The sequence below is a fragment of the Oncorhynchus nerka genome, linkage group LG12 (genome assembly GCF_034236695.1).
Source record: "Oncorhynchus nerka isolate Pitt River linkage group LG12, Oner_Uvic_2.0, whole genome shotgun sequence".
Classification (NCBI taxonomy): domain Eukaryota; kingdom Metazoa; phylum Chordata; class Actinopteri; order Salmoniformes; family Salmonidae; genus Oncorhynchus; species Oncorhynchus nerka.
Window position 1 is genome coordinate 72,648,605 of NC_088407.1, and position 18,265 is coordinate 72,666,869.

Below are 18,265 nucleotides of genomic sequence, written 5' to 3' on the forward strand. Positions count from 1 at the left end.
ATGCTGAGCTATAGTCAATGAACAGCATTCTTACATAGGTATTCCTCTTGTCCAGGTGGGATGGGGCAGCGTGCAATGCAATGGCAGTATGCAAATTGAAGTGGGGCTAGGGTGTCAGGTAAGGTGGAGGTGATATGATGCTTAACTAGCCTCTAGGTTGAACTAGGTTGAACCGGGGTATGGACATGAAGTTAGGGTCAGGGTTTGGTTTAGGGTTAGGCTTAGGGTTGGGTTTATGGCTAGACTAAGGGTTGAACTGGGGTACGACATGAAGCTAGGGTATGCTAGGGTTAGCTTCATGTCCCTAACCCTAACCGAAACCCGACCCTAACTCTAACCCTAGCTTCATGACCACAACCCAGTTCAACCCTAACTCTAACCAAATGTTTAACCCTAACCCTTTTTATGATACAAATGTAGTACAAACTGTGACAATATTCAGGTGGAAAATAATTGTATTTGTCTTGAATATAAGTAACAAACATTAACAAAACCACATTATTCACCATACTATAGACTGTATGGCTGACCAGCATGCAAGCTGATTTTAAGCACAAAAATCCATGACAGATAACAACCACACATAGAGTGCTGTATATCCACAATGAACAGTTTTTCATTCACCACCTCTGTAAACAGTTGAATGTTGCATCAACAATTGATTTTTTTCTCACAAGGTGTATATACAGAAGCTGATCTGGTGTAAAGTAGTGCACCACATAGAAAAATAGGGGCGCCATTTTGGATTGGCCCTTGAGTGCTCCAGATTGCATTACCAACTTAAAACAAGTCAGACAGGTGCCCATTCTGATTTTTATTGAGGACCCCAATTCATTCAGATCAAGCGTTAACCGGTGATATCTCACACCTGTTTTGGATGTTTTGGCGGTGATGGAGGGGGAACAGCGTTAGCGCTGTCAAATCAACAAGCGACACCTGGCACATACCTAAAGCGTACATTGCCATCGGCCGCATGGAGTCGCATTAAAAGGAATCTCATGCAGCCTTGTTTACAAGTTGGAATACTGGAATGTAAGATGCAATCTACACCTCGATTAGGCTGATAGAAATCCTCATTCGTTTGTTTAATGATTTTCAGCTTGAGCGTCATTATTTCTATATAGTCTATACTTTCTCATTCTGAACTTCTAACGGAAGTGTGACGGCTGTGGCTTCCTGACAATGATCAAGAGCAGCTGCGATTTGACATCTCCAATGCTGTTCCACCTCAAACAGCGCCAAAACATCAGCTATGCAGGTGTCAGCTATCGTCAGTTAACGCTTGATCTTATTGAATCTAGGCCTTAGTGATTTTCATCATAACATTGTCACCTCAATTCATCTTTACTGTTCAAGATTTACATGCAAACATTTTAATAATTACAGATTATTAAGGAATACCTAGGATAGGATAAAGTAATCCTTCTCACCCCCCCCCCTTAAAAGATTTAGATGCACTATTGTAAAGTGGCTGTTCCACTGGATGTCATAAGGTGAACGTACCAATTTGTAAGTCGCTCTGGATAAGAGCGTCTGCTAAATGACTTAAATGTAAATGTAGATGAGCCAAATTGTATAATACACACGTGAGCATGCACACACCCCTCTCTCTCTCTCTCTCTCTCTCTCTCTCTGGCATGCACACACCTCTCTCTCTCTCTCTCTCTCTCTGGCATGCACACACCCCTCTCTCTCTCTCTCTCTCTCTCTCTCTCTCTCTGGCATGCATGAACTGGTAAACAATTATTTTAGAACAGTAGTAGTTAAAGAAGAAAATTCAGTTGATTTTAACCCAACTACATTCTTTAACCATATTCTATAAAGACATTTCAGGAAGTAGTACAGTATTATTTGGGTTGATTCATTTAAATACAATGACGAGAATCGCTGTTATTGAAAGAGCAGAAAATCCTTTTATTTCTAAATATATGCACAAAGCCATTAACGTCTCTTCTTATCATCTACCACAACCACACATCTTTGTAACTTTCAACATCTTTGTAGCGTTTAGAAGAGGTACCACAGCACAGTCCAAACAGTGATTAGACCAAAGCATGACAACTCTGTCAGCACAAAGGATTAGGGATCCAGTGTTGTATTGTGTCACACAGGATGGAGTCTCTTATAAGGTCAAAGTTCAGGGAGTACTGCTTCCGTCCGGGTCTTGGGTGGAGGCTGAAATAAATTAATGCCATTAAAGTTAGAATCCTTCATTTAAATAATAACAAAGCGGTCGTCCCCCTTTTCTTTGGTAAAAGGCTGGGAGATGGGCCTGGAGAAATGGAACCACTCTAAAATTCATAGACAGAGTTATGGATGCAAGGACTTAAAACTACTGTATAAATGATAGTTTTAGGGCTCTATTCAATACGGCTTGCAGAATTTCAGCTTTACAGCGTGTTTGAAATTTAAAGGCAATTTTCCCATTTTAGCTGAGACCACATTCACGGTAAATGCTGCATTAGTCGGCTCAATCAAAAATCACCTTTACATTTGTATCGTGGAATCTGTAACACTTCAACTTTCCAGACTGAACAGAGCCCTCGAGCCCTTAAACATGTTTTGAGGCTATACAGTGTGTGTTTACATTTAAATTGGTTACAAACATTGTAGTAAAGCAAGCTCATATTTTGGGTTCTGATGGGGTACGACTGTTGAACTAAGTTAATGAGGCATTTATATGTTAAACTTTTCAAGAATCAATAGGTGTATATGATTCATCTATAAATCTGAAAATGGATGTAGCGACTAAGTAAAGGATTAGGTTACATTAGGATACATGGTGTAACCTGATGCCAGTTAACCTGACTGTAGCAACTACAATGTTACTATGCAGGAATAAGACGAACTTCATGTAAAGTGTTACCGAATGTTTTTCTTTACACATAGAAGTAAGTAAAATAACCCAATGGAGAAATGTACCTGTTAAGTCTCTAAACCGTCTCTTTGCCTCTGCCCTTTCTTCTGAATCGAAATACCACACGGTTATAGCATATCTGGAACAAAGCAATATTCTGAATTATTAGTATTATTACATAATTACATTACATCTTCTTTAGCATTTTATGAAAATCTAACAGTGTCAAGAAAATTAACTGAGAAATGTCTTCTGTATAATAATAACAGTATGATACATTCAACCGCAGATTCAGACATTTTTGCATATGAATAATTATCAGTGTAATAACAGTATGTTGCATCAAACAGACTTTGTTGCATATTATTTAACTGAGCAATTATCAGTATAATAATAACAGTATGATGCATTAAACAGACCTTGTTGCATATGAAGGCTGCACCTCATGTGGATTCCTTCTATCTGACCAAAAGAACAGCAGTCTGTCAAACAGGGGCTCAACATCTGCAACGTAGGATTTGCCTTCGGGAAAAATGCGAAGAATTCCTCCATGCTCCTGCCAAAATAACAAAGACACATTGTTCATTTCAACTTTACAGAATAGCAAGTTGAGCCGTAAGAGACTTGCTCTGCAATTTACAAAGATCCTAAATCGGAGGGGGTTATCCAACAAACAAATATAAAGCATAAATATGACAAGAATCCTGATGTTATAAAGGGAGCCGAACAATTAAACTGACAGTACAGTGACTGTCTTGAAAACCAAACTGTAATCTGAAAGGACTGTGGGTGTATCCCATAGTAAAAAACATATAAAACGGCATAAGAATATGTACGAAATTAAATAAAAAATTGGACAGCAAAACGCTTAGTTTTATTTCGACAAGTTTAAAAGCTAGACGTTTCGGCCTTCAAATACCTTCTGCAGAAGACCATTGAAGGCCAAAACATCCATTTTTTCAACTTGTCGAAATAAAACAAACATTGTTTTTATGGTGAGCCAGTGATGCGCCTTTTCCTGTCCAATGATCTCTATACATTTTTAGGTTCCACCTCTACTCGCGTTGATTAAGCATCATCTACTTTAATCCCGAAATTAAATATATGCAATAATATGTCATAAATATGTTATAAATCTGCCGCTCACCTGGGGGTTCCAGTTTTTGTTGAGGTAGTAGATACAGGTGATGCAGCGACCGTCAGCGTTGGGATTGTCCACATGTTTCACATATCCTGTCCCTTTTCCTGGATAACACGCCACCATCGCCTGAAACAGACAAAACAAACCACAAAACATTAGTTCTCAGTCTGATACACATCATCATCTGTATAATCGCTGATCATGTGACAATATGTAACATGATAACTGTAGTGTACACCATTACAGAAGCCTTTTTTGTGAGAAAATATTTGTGGGAATGCCTTGACTATATTCTAAGAATACAGAAATAGTTTCTGCAAATCAGAGATAAAAAATATAACATGAAGACATTTATGGGTTAATATCTTGGTTGCAGAACATTTCCTGTAAGCGTTGTTTGGGGAGGGAGCGTTGTGGTTTCAGCAGAACTGGCCTACGTGCATTCAGTCAGCATCCAAGGAAGCACAATTAACCAAACTGTGGTAATCTATCTTGTGATAAGAAAGCCAAGAAAAGCCCTCAAAGCAATGCAGATGAAGACGCGTGTGGTTACGACCAGGGGTGGGCACATTGGGTCAGATAGAGGGTTTACTAGAGGCCAAGTGACATTCTGTCATGTAACATTTCATTTGGGCATCAGATATGGATCACAAGTTAAGGCTAGTAGGTGTAGACACGAAGGAACGTAATCGGATGAGGATTTATTTGTTTAATAGATGTACAGTGCCTTTGAATTAGTCCATCTTTTGTTTTGTTACAGCCTGAATTTAAAATGGATTAAAAAATAATAATTCTCGCCCATCTACACACAATACCCAATAATGACAAAGTGGATTTTTTTAATAGAAATTGTAGAAAATGTATTGTGTGTAAAATGTATAAATAATAAATATAGAAATATCTCATTTACATAAGTATTCACACTCCTGAGTCAATACTTTGTAGAAGGGCGGTACACCTGTCAAACGGTAACGCAGGAGTCCTAAGCCGAGCTCAGGGAGGACAGAAACCTCCCGTGGAGCAGAACGGCAAAAGCTCTCTTGATCTTGATTTTCATGATCTTCTGAGATCTTCTGTTGAATCTGACAATTAATCTTAATGGTTGTACCGCCGTCTCAAATAAAACTGTGAAGGACCTCGGCATTACTCTGGACCCTGATTTCTCTTTTGACGAACATATCAAGACTGTTTCAAAGACAGCTTTTTTCCATCTACGTAACATTGCAAAAATCAGAAACTTTCTGTCCAAAAATGATGCAGAAAAATTAATCCATGCTTTTGTTACTTCTAGGTTAGACTACTGCAATGCTCTACTTTCCAGCTACCCGGATAAAGCACTAAATAAACTTCAGTTAGTGCTAAATACGGCTGCTAGAATCCTGACTAGAACCAAAAAAATGGATCATATTACTCCAGTGCTAGCCTGTCACGCTCTGGCCTTAGTTATCTTTGTTTTCTTTATTATTTTAGTTAGGCCAGGGTGTGATATGGGTGATTTATGTGTTTTGACTTGTCTAGGGGTTTTTGTAGATTTATGGGGTTGTGTTCAGTTTAGGTGTCTAGGTAAGTCTATGGTTGCCTAGATTGGTCCTCAATCAGAGGCAGGTGTTTATTGTTGTCTCTGATTGGGAACCATATTTAGGCAACCATATTCTTTGGGTATTTTGTGAGTTATTGTTTCCTGTCTTTGTGTTTACTGCACCAGATAGGGCTGTTTTGGTTTTCACGTTTATTGTTTTGTAGTTTGTTCATGTTTGAGTTTTCTTATTAAAGAACCATGAACTATAACCACGCTGCGTTTTGGTCCGCCTCTCCTTCCCAGGAAGAAAACCGTGACATTAGCCTCTGTCATGACTGTCCTGATCAGGTCAGGTTACAGGAGACCACAACCTTACATATTATCTCTCAACCCCAACAGAAGAGGAGAGATCTAGGGGTCTGAAGATGTGGGGTTTTTATGACCCCTAACGCCCCTGGTAAATCTCAGGCCACAGACAAATTCCTTTGTCCTGTTACTATGGAGAACCAGCCTCAGAACATTAAACATGAAATAAAGGGACTTTGGAACAATGGTTTCCGTCAGCCACAATGGTGGTCATGACGATAGATGGAATATGAAAATGTATGTCATTTTTGTTTTGTTATTAAAGGTTTTCCTAGTATATGTTTGATGTTTGTACGTTGTATGGAAAATATCCAAATCAAAGAGAATGTTTTGGTAAAGATGAAATGTTAAGTTAGTTGTCTAAAATAGGATTGGAGTAAAATCTAGACCTTGCCTCATAACTTGGTACGCCCAGAGAATTGCCCTAAAGGCGGTTACGCCCACTTCTGACCCAAGGGTATAAAACCTGTGAGTAAAGAATTTACAGGGAAGACTACGTGACCCAAGCTGCAGCCAAGGTCTGAAAAGTCAACGAACCCAGAACGCAACACAAGTTTGAAGACAAAAAAATATTTTTCTACCCAAGCTACGGATGAGTAGCTGTGTCTAAGCGGGTGAATTCAAGCCGGACCCCCTTAGCATCCAATCCCACCGAATCATGGTATCTAAAATGTTTCATTCTTATGCTGTGAGCTCTGAGCTACAGAGCTGTCTGTCCTCAGAAGACCCCTTCCATAGCAAGGGTGAGGGAACAGACTCCTAAGCCAAAAGGACTCTGACATCGTGAGGACGACTAGAAAGGTGCGCCGGAGAAGTGCATCATCGAGCAGCCTGAACGGTCCACACGGAGGATCCAGAGATAACTTCCCCACGTAATTACATCATTATATTCTGACCAATAAGAGCGGCAGTTTGGGGCAAGGCTAGGGTTAGAATAAGCATAGCTGACAAATTCACCCAAATGTATATTTCTCTCGTGTACTTTCTCTTTTTCTCTCTCTTTGAAATCCCCATTTTGGGTAACACGCGCCATAGTGTGTTGGCCCATTATACTAAGTTCTAATCAATAGCCTATAATGTTTTTTGTCTATGTGTATCTTTTATCATCATTTTAACTTTATAGTACATAAATATAACTAAGATTGGTTTGGTACGAACTCATTGGTGAGACACTGGTCCGTGCATATTCACAGACTATACGACGTTCAGAACGAGATGGTAGAGGTAACTGGTTAATTAGCGGCTGTTGTGAAATCGATATTATGATATTCTTTGAGTTCATTTGGGAAATAGAAACTCAATAAAAACGAGTTTTCCCATGGTGCCCCAGGTTAATGAGTTAATAATTGCTTGATTCAGTTAATCACACAATTAGAAACTTTAATCATTCGATGAGCAACAGTCGTCACATTAACTAATACAACGTTACAACATATTGGTGCCCCTGTGAGGAATCTAATATAGGAATAGGCCGCACTGTTGGGTTAATTCCATAAAAATTTTGTAGCAAGATACATATATACCATTAATAGCTATAGGCAGGACTAGTGTGGGAGAGAAGTGTGTGTGTGTTTGTGACGTTCAATTGCACCCAGATACTGGTCTGGAGGGAACCACCCCTGTGGTATTTCTGACGAAAGCCAGTGTGTAGGGGAGGTCTACTGAATGCTACGAGCTAGGGCATAAGTATCAGCCGATGCAGGCATTCTGAAGATAATACTAGTTGGGCCCAATTTAGGGTTATTTCTGTCGATCGCTTTCAGGAGCGACCTGACTCGGTCATAAGCAATTCCTAGAGCAGATGACATATGAGCCAGCCATTGGTGTGGTACGAACTCATTGGTGAGACCCGGGTCCATGCAGATTCCCGGACTATACGATGTTCAGAACGAGATGGTAGAGGTAACTGGTTAATTAGCGACTGATGTAAAATCGATATTCTAATATGCTTTGAGTTAATTTGGGAAATAGAAACTAGTTTTCCCATGGTGTCCCAAGTTAATGAGTTAATAATTGCTTGATTCAGTTAATCACGTAATTAGAAACTTTAATCATTCGATGAGCAACGGTAGTCACATTAACTAATACAACGTCACGACACCTCCCTACACTGGCTTCCTGTTAAGGCAAGGGCTGATTTCAAGGTTTTACTGCTAACCTACAAAGCATTACATGGGCTTGCTCCTACCTATCTCTCTGATTTGGTCCTGCCGTACATACCTACACGTACACAAGACGCAGGTCTCCTAATTGTCCCTAGAATTTCTAAGCAAACAGCTGGAGGCAGGGCTTTCACCTATAGAGCTCCATTTTTATGGAACGGTCTGCCTACCCATGTGAGAGACGCGGACTCAACCTTTAAGTCTTTACTGAAGACGCTTCTCTTCAGTGGGTCATATGATTGAGTCTAGTCTGGCCCAGGAGTGTGAAGGTGAACGGAAAGGCTCTGGAGCAACGAACCGCCCTTGCTGTCTCTGCCTGGCCAGTTCCCCTCTTTCCACTGGGATTCTCTGCCTCTAACCCTATTACAGGGGCTGAGTTACTGGCTTACTGGTGCTCTTTCATGCCGTCCCTAGGAGGGGTGCGTCACTTGAGTGGGTTGAGTCACTGTTGTGATCTTCCTGTCTGGGTTGGCGCCCCCCCCCCCCCCTTAGGTTGTGCCGTGGCAGAGATCTTTGTGGGCTATACTCTGCCTTGTCTCAGGATGGTAAGTTGGTGGTTGAAGATATCCCTCTAGTGGTGTGGGGGCTGTGCTTTGGCAAAGTGGGTGGGGTTATATCCTTCCTGTTTGGCCCTGTCCGGGGGTATCATCGGATGGGGCCACAGTGTCTCCTGACCCCTCCTGTCTCAGCCTCCAGTATTTATGCTGCAGTAGTTTATGTATCGGGGGGCTAGGGTCAGTTTGTTATATCTGGAGTACTTATCCTGTCTTATCCGGTGTCCTGTGTGAATTTAAGTATGCTCTCTCTAATTCTCTAATTCTCTCTTTCTTTCTCTCTCTCTCTCTCTCTCTCTCTCTCTCGGAGGACCTGAGCCCTAGGACCATGCCTCAGGACTACCTGGCATTATGACTCCTTGCTGTCCCCAGTCCACCTGGCCATGCTGTTGCTCCAGTTTCAACTGTTCTGTCTGCGGCTATGGAATCCTGACCTGTTCACCGGACGTGCTACCTGGCCCAGACCTGCTGTTTTCAACTCTCTAGAGACAGCAGGAGTGGTAGAGATACTCTTAATGATCGGCTATGAAAAGCCAACTGACATTTACTCCTGAGGTGCTGACTTGCTGCACCCTCGACAACTACTGTGATTATTATTATTTGACCATGCTGGTCATTTATGAACATTTGAACATCTTGGCCATGTTCTGTTATAATCTCCACCCGGCACAGCCAGAAGAGGACTGGCCACCCCTCATAGCCTGGTTCCTCTCTAGGTTTCTTCCTAGGTTTTGGCCTTTCTAGGGAATTTTTCCTAGCCACCATGCTTCTACACCTGCATTGCTTGCTGTTTGGGGGTTTAGGCTGGGTTTCTGTACAGCACTTTGAGATATCAGCTGATGTACGAAGGGCTATATAAATACATTTGATTTGATTTGATTTAGAAGCACCTTTGGCAGCAAACACAGCTGTGAGTCTTTCTGGTTAAGTCTTGTGATGGAACATTTTATCATGGGAAGAGACAGCCTTTAAAATGTTAATATTGTATTTTGTGTCATCACTTCAGATTGGTACTTTATGCATCTAAGTTTGACTGTGACCTCTCCAGCTTGCTTTTAATAAACAATGATTCAATTTAAGATTGATTTCAAGTGTCCCATGTGTAGAATTTCCACAACAGTCTCTAAGAGCTTTCCACACCTGAATTGTGCAACATTTGTCCATTATTCTTTTCAAAATTCTTCAAGCTCTGTCAAATTAGATCATTGGTAAACAAACCATTTTCAGGTCTTGCCATAGATTTTCAAGTAGATTTAAGTCCAAACTGTAACTAGGCCACTCAGGAACATTCACTGTCTTCTTGGTAAGCAATTCAAGTGTAGATTTGGCCTTGTGTTTTAGGTTATTGTCCTGCTGGAAGCAGGTGCTAAGTGCTTAGCTACACTCCATTAATTTTTTTATCCTGAAAAACTCTTAATGACTACAAGCATACCCATAACATGATGCAGCCACCACTATGCTTGAAAATATGGAGAGTGGTACTTAGTAATATGTTGTATTGTATTTCCCCCAAACATAACACTTTGTATTCAGGACAAAAATGAAAGGGAGCTAGGGAGGACGTCTGTATCTTTGTAGTGACTAGATGTATTGATACACCATCCAAAGTGTAATTAATAACTTCACCATGCTCAAAGGGATATTCAATGTCTGATTTCAAATATTTTACCCATCTACCAATAGGTTTCCTTCTTAGCGAGGCATTGGAAAATCTCCTTGGTCTTTGTGGTTGAATCTGTGTTTGAAATTCACTCCTCAATTGAGGGACCTTACAGATAATTGTATTAGTGGGGTACAGAGATGACGTAGTCATTCAAAAATCATGTTAAAACACTACTATTGCAGGCAGAGTGAGTCCATGCAACTTATTTAGACTTTCCATAACAAAGGGGTTGAATACTTAGCGACTGAAGACATGTCAGCTTTTCAGTTTTAATTCATTGTAAAATATTCTAAAAACATATTTCCACTTTGACATTATGAGGTATCGTGTGCAGACCAATGACAAAAAAATCAAACTGTAATCCTTTTTAATTCAGGCTGTAACACAACAAAATGTGGAAAAAGTCAAGAGGTGTGAATTCTTTCTCAAGGCACTGTAAATAGTGAGTATGTGACAGATTATGATATGACCTTCAACTAGGGATTCCACAGCACTATTCTCGCAGCACAAACAGCTGTGAATTAGGAACTCTCAGGAAACAGGAAGAGGGTTCCCCCGAGATCCTGCCCAGAAAGATTTGACCTTTGGTCTTCACACATTATAGGAAAAGGTCACTGGACTCAGACTGCCTACACATGAAATTCAGCTACTGTGTTGCTTAACAAGTGACATCCCAAAATTCTTTGTTTGTCAAGACCAGCTGTGGTGAAAAAACTATGCATTTCCTCCAAGCTAGAAACTTTAGAATGCAAAGTGGACAAAGGGACTGATCTGTGGTCTCATTTCAGGGAAAACAGACTAAAAGTACGTGAATAGTTTCATTCCAAAAGGCTATATATCCAAATTCCAAAAGGCTATATATCCAATTTCACAAATGTTGGTAAATTAGCTATTTTGTTCAAAGAACTTATGAAAGACATTGGTGTGTTTTCCCACATCTAATCATGTCATGGGGTTTTTAGATGACAGACATGAATGTGTTTGAAAACTATCAGTTTATGGTTTTATTTCAGAGACAAACAATCACATTGTTGTGCAAAACGAGATACTGTATACCAGTGGAGGCTGCTGAGGGGAGGACGGCTCATAATAATGGCTGGAACGTCACAAATGGAATTGGCATCAAACACATGGAAACAATGTGTTTGATGTATTTGATACCATTCCACTGATTGCGCTCCAGCCACACCTACAGGAGCTACACTCCTGTAGGTTTGAACTCTAACCTTTTTAACTCTAAAACCTACAGGAGTGTAGCTCTCCAGGAACAGGGTTAGAGTTAAAACCTACAGGACGGTAGCTCTCCAGGAACAGGGATAGAGTTAAGACCTACAGGACGGTAGCTCTCCAGGAACAGGGTTAGAGTTAAGACCTACAGGACGGTAGCTCTCCAGGAACAGGGTTAGAGTTAAAACCTACAGGACGGTAGCTCTCCAGGAACAGGGTTAGAGTTAAAACCTACAGGACGGTAACTCTCCAGGTACAGGGTTAGAGTTAAAACCTATAGGACGGTAGCTCTCCAGGAACAGGGTTGGAGAGCCCTGATATAGGGAATAGGGTGACATTTGGGACAAAGCCTAGCTCTAATCAAACACTGTAGCGTGAGGCTACATTTATGATGGGTTGAATTTATATGGTAGATATACAGGATATGAACATTCCATTCCACTCCACCTAAACATTGGAAATACAATATAGCGTTTTGCAACAAAACCCATTTTAATACACATCTAAAATCTATGAATAAAAAATCTGAGAACAGTAATATTTACACACACATAAAGGTACCCATAAGCATTCATTTCTGATGGAAAAAACACAAGTGAAAAATTGGTGGATATAGCGTTTTGGAAATAAACCCTTCATCTTATCCTGCGATTTTCAGTTTCTCCAGGAAGAGTCCATATTAGGTTTCTTAAAGAAGAATATCCCCAGACACGAAAGCAAAAGGATAATATAATGACCATAAAAATAGCATTGGAATCGTGTCATGCCAGCAACCTAACAATTTCACAGCAACCTTTAGACTATTCCTTCAACAATCTCTCTCCTTTGAATGTTGAACGATTACTATTATGCACACACCCATATAATAAAGCTGTAATAAAATGCCTCTTCTGGAGCAACATCACAAGGGTCTTATCTGATAAAGTAATCCTTTAGTTTATTTGCACCGCAGCATATTTCCTGTCGGCACATACTGAGGAAAGGGGTGTTATGACGCACACAGTGTTTACTGTCTACAGTGGGGGCACGTATGCACGTACACACAGTGTTGTCAAAGAAGAGCGAAAACATATGAAGCAAGAGAAAGGAGGAGTGGGAGGAGGGGGAAGTCCACACAGAGCAGAGCTGGCAGGCTGCCAGGATGTTGAAGGTTTAATGACAGTGCTACGTGTCCAGCATGAGCCAGCAGACGCAACATAGCACTGCTAGGTCTACAGGCCTCTCTCCCTCTTCCTCCCTCTCTCCTTTTCCCTATCTCTCTCCATGTCCCTCTATATCCCGCTCTCGTTCTCTCTCTCCCTCTCTCCCTCTTCCTCCCTCTCTCCTTTTCCTCCCTCTCTCCTTTTCCCTATCTCTCTCCATGTCCCTCTATATCCCGCTCTCCCTCTTCCTCCCTCTCTCCTTTTCCCTATCTCTCTCCATGTCCCTCTATATCCCGCTCTCGTTCTCTCTCTCCCTCTTCCTCCCTCTCTCCCTCTTCCTCCCTCTCTCCTTTTCCCTATCTCTCTCCATGTCCCTCTATATCCCGCTCTCGTTCTCTCTCTCCCCCTCCAACAGTCAATGACTCCTCAATCAGTCCAGACAACAGACAAATTAACAGGCTGGGTGTCAACCAGCTAAAATATTCTTTTGACATGGTTTCAGCTTTGTCACCTTTTCTTTGTAATGATATCTTATGGGGAAAGTTGTGTCTTTAGAATCCACTGACATTTGTTATGTTTGATCAAAACTGCTTCCAAATCTCAACAAATAAAACATCTCCACAGAGCAGTCAAATCAATTAAAATGAGTGTTATCAAATAAACAAGTGACAAAGATACTGCAGCACTCAACCGTCTATAAATCCTTCTTTAACATGAATAAATGACACAGGATCATTTGCTGCTGTTTTTTACACATTATCATCTGATAAATGGTTTGTCCACATAAGGCTGGGAGCAGGGTCCAGTGATGTGAGAAAGGGAGAAGGGTGTTGGGCTGTGGGTGGTGGTGGGATGTGCAGTACTGACTGACACTATGGCCAAGTCTGGTGTGTTGCAATGTAGTATCGTGTTTACACGCTATTTCCTGCTTGAAACTCAGATTTTCTGAGAGTACAAACAGCTATAGGCAGTGTGAGGAGTCACGTACCACCCATAACATCCACTGCAATCAACACAACATACGTGTGTTCGCATTCCCTGTTGACTGCATATAAGATCAAAGTTACTGTGAATAGATTGTGGGATTGCCATGGCTCTATGCAACAATGCTTTACAAAGCCCTGCAAAACATGTAATGAAGTATGTTTACAGTAGGTAAGCAATTGGTCCAACTGTAAGCCTACACGTTGAGGCTCACAATTATTACAAATATATGATGGTAAAAAGGGGAGTATTAAATACCCAAAATGGTGGCAATCAAAAGTTCACTGACAACATTTTAAAAAGTTGACTGATATGCATTAAAAAAGTATATAATTCAGAATGCATAGGCCAACTCTTAAATGAATAGAATAGAATAAAATATTAGGACATAAAAATCCATATAGCCCAATAGTTGTGTTTTACATTGACAGGAGTGCAGTGGAGCGGGTCGAGAGGTTCCTCGGTGTCCAAATCACCAAGGACTTAAAATGGTCCACACACGCACACTGTCATGAAGACCTCGTGGGACATCAAATCCTCAAAACGTTATACAGCTGTACCATTGAGAGCATCTTGACAGGCTGCGGACATCCCAGGACATCACTGGGGCCGAGCTCCCTGCCATCCAGGACCTCTATATCAGGCGGGTTGAAAGGAAGGCCCAAAAATCGTTGAAGACTCCAGCCACCCTAGCCAAGCGTCAGCTGGAGTGGTGTAAAGCTCGTCGCCATTGGACTCTGGAGCAGTGGAAACACGTTCTCTGGAGTGATGAATCACGCTTCACTATCTGGCAGTACGACAGACAATCCATAGTACCAACTGTAAAGTTTGGTGGAGGAGGAATAATGTCTGGGCTGTTTTTCATGGTTCAGGCTAGGCCACTTAGTTCCAGTGAAGGAAAATCTTAACGCTACAGCATACAATGACATTCTAGATTATTCTGTGCTTCCAACTTTGTGGCAATAGTTTGGGGAAGGCCCTTTCCTGTTTCAGCATGACAATGCCCCCGTGTGTGCACAAATGAGGTCAATCCAGAAATGGTTTGTCATGATCGGTGTGGAATAACTTGACTGGCATGCACAGAGCCCTGATCTCAACCCCATCGAACACCTCTAGGATGAATTGGAACGCCGACTGTGAGCCAGGCCTAATAGCCCAACATCAGTGCTCGACTTCACTAATGCTCTTCTGGCTGAACGGAAATATGTCCCCACAGCAATGTTCCAACATCTAGTGGAAAGCCTTCCCAGAAGAGTGGAGGCTGTTATAGCAGCAAACGGTGGACCAACTCCATATTAATGCCCATGATTTTGGAATGAGATGTTTAACGAGCAGGTGTCCACATACTTTTGGACATGTAGTGTTTGTACCTCTTTCACTCCAGTATCCCTGCACATTGTAAATATAGTATTGGAACTGACCCTGTATACAGTATAGCTTACTTACTTCTCATGTTCTTCTTAGTTTTATTTATTGTGTTTTTGTTCTACCTTATGTTATTTTTACTACTACATTGATAATGATTACTGATTATTGTTGGGTTTAGTGCTTGCAAGAAAGGCATTTCACTGTATTTGTGCACATGACATTAAAAGTGTACATTTGCCTTGTTTTAACCCCTTATATATAAACAGTGCATTTGTAAGAACATCATATAGACCTGGGCCAGACTCTAACATGTTATATCAAGTTTAGGTCATATAATAACAATATACATATTTCTTCCATCAATAGTACGTTTAGAGGTGTGTCCACAACTGTAGCGTTTATAGTAATGTAGTACTGTACAGGCCTACTAAATTAGCTCTGTCGTCAAAACAGTGACCCCATTCAAACACCATCGACACGCTCAATTTACGCAAAACTGTCGCACAACTTACCTTCGATCTTTCTCGAATGATACTTTTCCCAAGTCGACCGATGCAAAGAGAAACCAACTTATCGATTAATGTCAGAAGGAGGTGAATAGCCTCGCACCTCTTTTCACCTCCATTGACCCAGGCTATCTTATCTCCTCTAATGTTTCTTTTGGACACCCCAAAAGGGCCAGGACCAGCCAGCTGTCCATCCTGCAGAACTCCAGAGTAGTGCATTTCTTTCACTTGGTTCAAAACAAAGTGCCCAGCCAATTCTCCTAGAAAGTTGTCTACGTAAAAGAATCCTTGGTCCAGTAGAGATGGGACAATCTGGTCCACGGCTAACCGCTCCAACTCTGTGTCCATTACATGTTGCAGAAGAGGCATTTTGACGATTTATGAGGAATTTAATGCAGTTTAAATCAGCTCCTAAAGTTGTTACTGCAACTGCATGGTAATGTCAGTGCATCAGTTCACTGATAAATATTTATCAACAATGAAGCTCTCAAAAACGACTAGATTAAATTCTTAAGAAATGAAATGTCACAGAAGAGTTATGTTCTGCAGCAACTCTAAACTCCAAACTATAAACAAGCAGCGAATGAGGCACCTGGATATTAACTACAGAACGTGCAAGATGTGTTGTAGCACTAGAGGGGCGGAGGGAAGCAAGGACCTTCATTCATTCTATTGAACTGACTCAGAACGCCTACGCACGATCACATACAATTAGGACTACATTTACGCTTATAAATGCATATTATTCTATATGCACAATTACAAATAAGTACGGATAAACGATGAATATCCCTCATTTTAAATTTGGGCTAAAATTAATGTGATCGTTTAAAATTGCGTTTTTCATTGGGCTAATGATAAAATACAGACGTTTATAAGTAGATACAACTTTGTGTAATTGACCTTTGCACAAACATCTCCAATGCAATTTATATATATAAATATATATATGTTTATTTCTGTGCGCGTGCGTTAGGAGTGTCCCCCGCCATTGAGGATTCCACCAGGCGCATGTAGCCCTCTTGAAGCCGCTCGCTGCACGTCCTCTCCACTAAGGTAAACATGACAATGGCAAAGTGCCACAAACCCCGACTTTTGCATCCCCATGAAAAGTGTCTGGGTATAATAATAATAATAACAATAATAAATACAAAATATAAATAATTTATTGAAGTATTTACTATTACTCAGTAATTGTGTATAATTATAGAATGGTGTCAATGTCTAGGCTAAGAACTATCAATATGAGCACAAAGACAGAACAGGTCAATTGAATCAAATATGAATAGACAGTTTTTTCCACCTGTTGCCCTAAGGAATAGGCTATACATCATAAACTAGCACATGCATAATTTAACTCGGTTAATATGAGTGATTGTGCATTAATACCAGTCAGTCCTGATTGAGTAAAATACTACTAACCTTATGCCTCCCTTTAATTTTGTAGCTTCCCAGTTTACCGTCGGCATAGGTGATGAGTTTATCCATCCTTGTCAATAGAAAGCCAAGGTTTTCACAACCTGTTTCAGTCCCTTCCACCCACGCAATTTTATCACCTCGAATGGATTTATTTTTGCCAAAGTTTCCACCTGCAAGTTCCCCGTCTTGCATCTTTCCACCTTGGTGAATGTGTCGGACTTCTTGTAGAACGCGCTCTCCAATTTTGTTTCCGAGAAAATTGTCCACAATGCACAGACCATATGAATTCATACATGGCACAATATATTGCAAAACTAATTTGTGAGGGTTAAGCCTTTTATGATCTTTAGATTTTGGCCTGTAACTGCGGGGTTTTCTGAGGCCACACGGCAAGACCCCCTCCCTCGACTTGTCTTCATCATTATTAACAGTGATTTTACCCTTTGAGGACACTTCCAAACTGTGGTCATCCCCCTCCACTGCAATATTGTTCATTTTGAGGGCTTTTCTTTGAAGACAAGTCCCCGCTAATTGTTTTTCTCCTAAAGTAGTCCAATATCTTCCGACTGAGCCGTTTGAAAGGCCTACTTGTCGCGTCAGTATACTCAATTGATAGTGGGCTCGTTTGAGTGGTAAGGCTGAAGTAACCGACTGCAGTCGAAAGTCGAGGAGTGAAGTCAGGGGAGGTGCATCTGCGACACCCGAAAGTCTGGCGCTAATGTGGTTTTCCAACAGCAAGACTCAGATCAACATGACAGTGTTGTCATTGTTAATACACGTGTATCTGTATAATGTTGAAATAAACATCCCTCCTACAGCCATATCACACACAAACTGAACACAAATGTGTGAGAGAGTCTCAAATATCACATTCATTTGTCGACACTAGTCTACATGAACAGCCTGTTCTCATAGACTAGAAGTAACATAGTAAACGAAAATCCGGGACTCTCAAATGAATATGCTGTGTTATGTTTGGTAATGTTACATAAAACAGGTTACTTAAGGCAAAAACGGAAGGAGGGTGGTTGGTCGAGGTGAATGGGTGGGCATATAACACAAACATCTTAGCAACCCAAAGGGTGTGTGTTTGAATCTCATCACGGACAACTTTAGGATTTTACCTAAATAGCAACTTTGCAACTACTTACTACTTTTTAGGGACTTTTTTCAACTACTTAACATGTTACCTAACCTTTCCCCTAACCCTTTAACCTACCTCCTAACCTTAACCCTGAACCCCTAGCTAATGTTAGCCACCAAGATAACGTTAGTGTTAACCACCTAGCTAACATTAGCCACAACAAATTAGAATTTTTACATATAACACATATTGCAAATTTATAACATTGTATGA

The 18,265-nt window shown here is 40.8% G+C and overlaps 1 protein-coding gene across 2 annotated transcripts; it reads right to left on the minus strand.

The window, feature by feature from the left end:
* Positions 1-437: 437 nt before the first annotated feature.
* On the minus strand, positions 438-17,695 carry LOC115138694 (prolyl hydroxylase EGLN3-like). 2 transcript variants are annotated; one of them, XM_029675816.2, is made up of 5 exons: positions 16,912-17,695; positions 4,005-4,124; positions 3,277-3,413; positions 2,923-2,996; positions 438-2,175 (listed from the first exon to the last, which is right to left on the minus strand). In XM_029675816.2, exons 1-5 carry the CDS (start codon positions 17,401-17,403, stop codon positions 2,138-2,140), a joined length of 861 nt encoding a protein of 286 aa, XP_029531676.1. In that variant the 5' UTR covers positions 17,404-17,695; the 3' UTR covers positions 438-2,137. The 2 variants fall into 2 exon arrangements, with proteins under 2 accessions (XP_029531676.1, XP_029531677.1); XM_029675817.2 differs by lacking the exon at positions 16,912-17,695 and adding an exon at positions 15,496-16,104.
* Between the last annotated feature and the right edge of the window lie 570 nt (positions 17,696-18,265).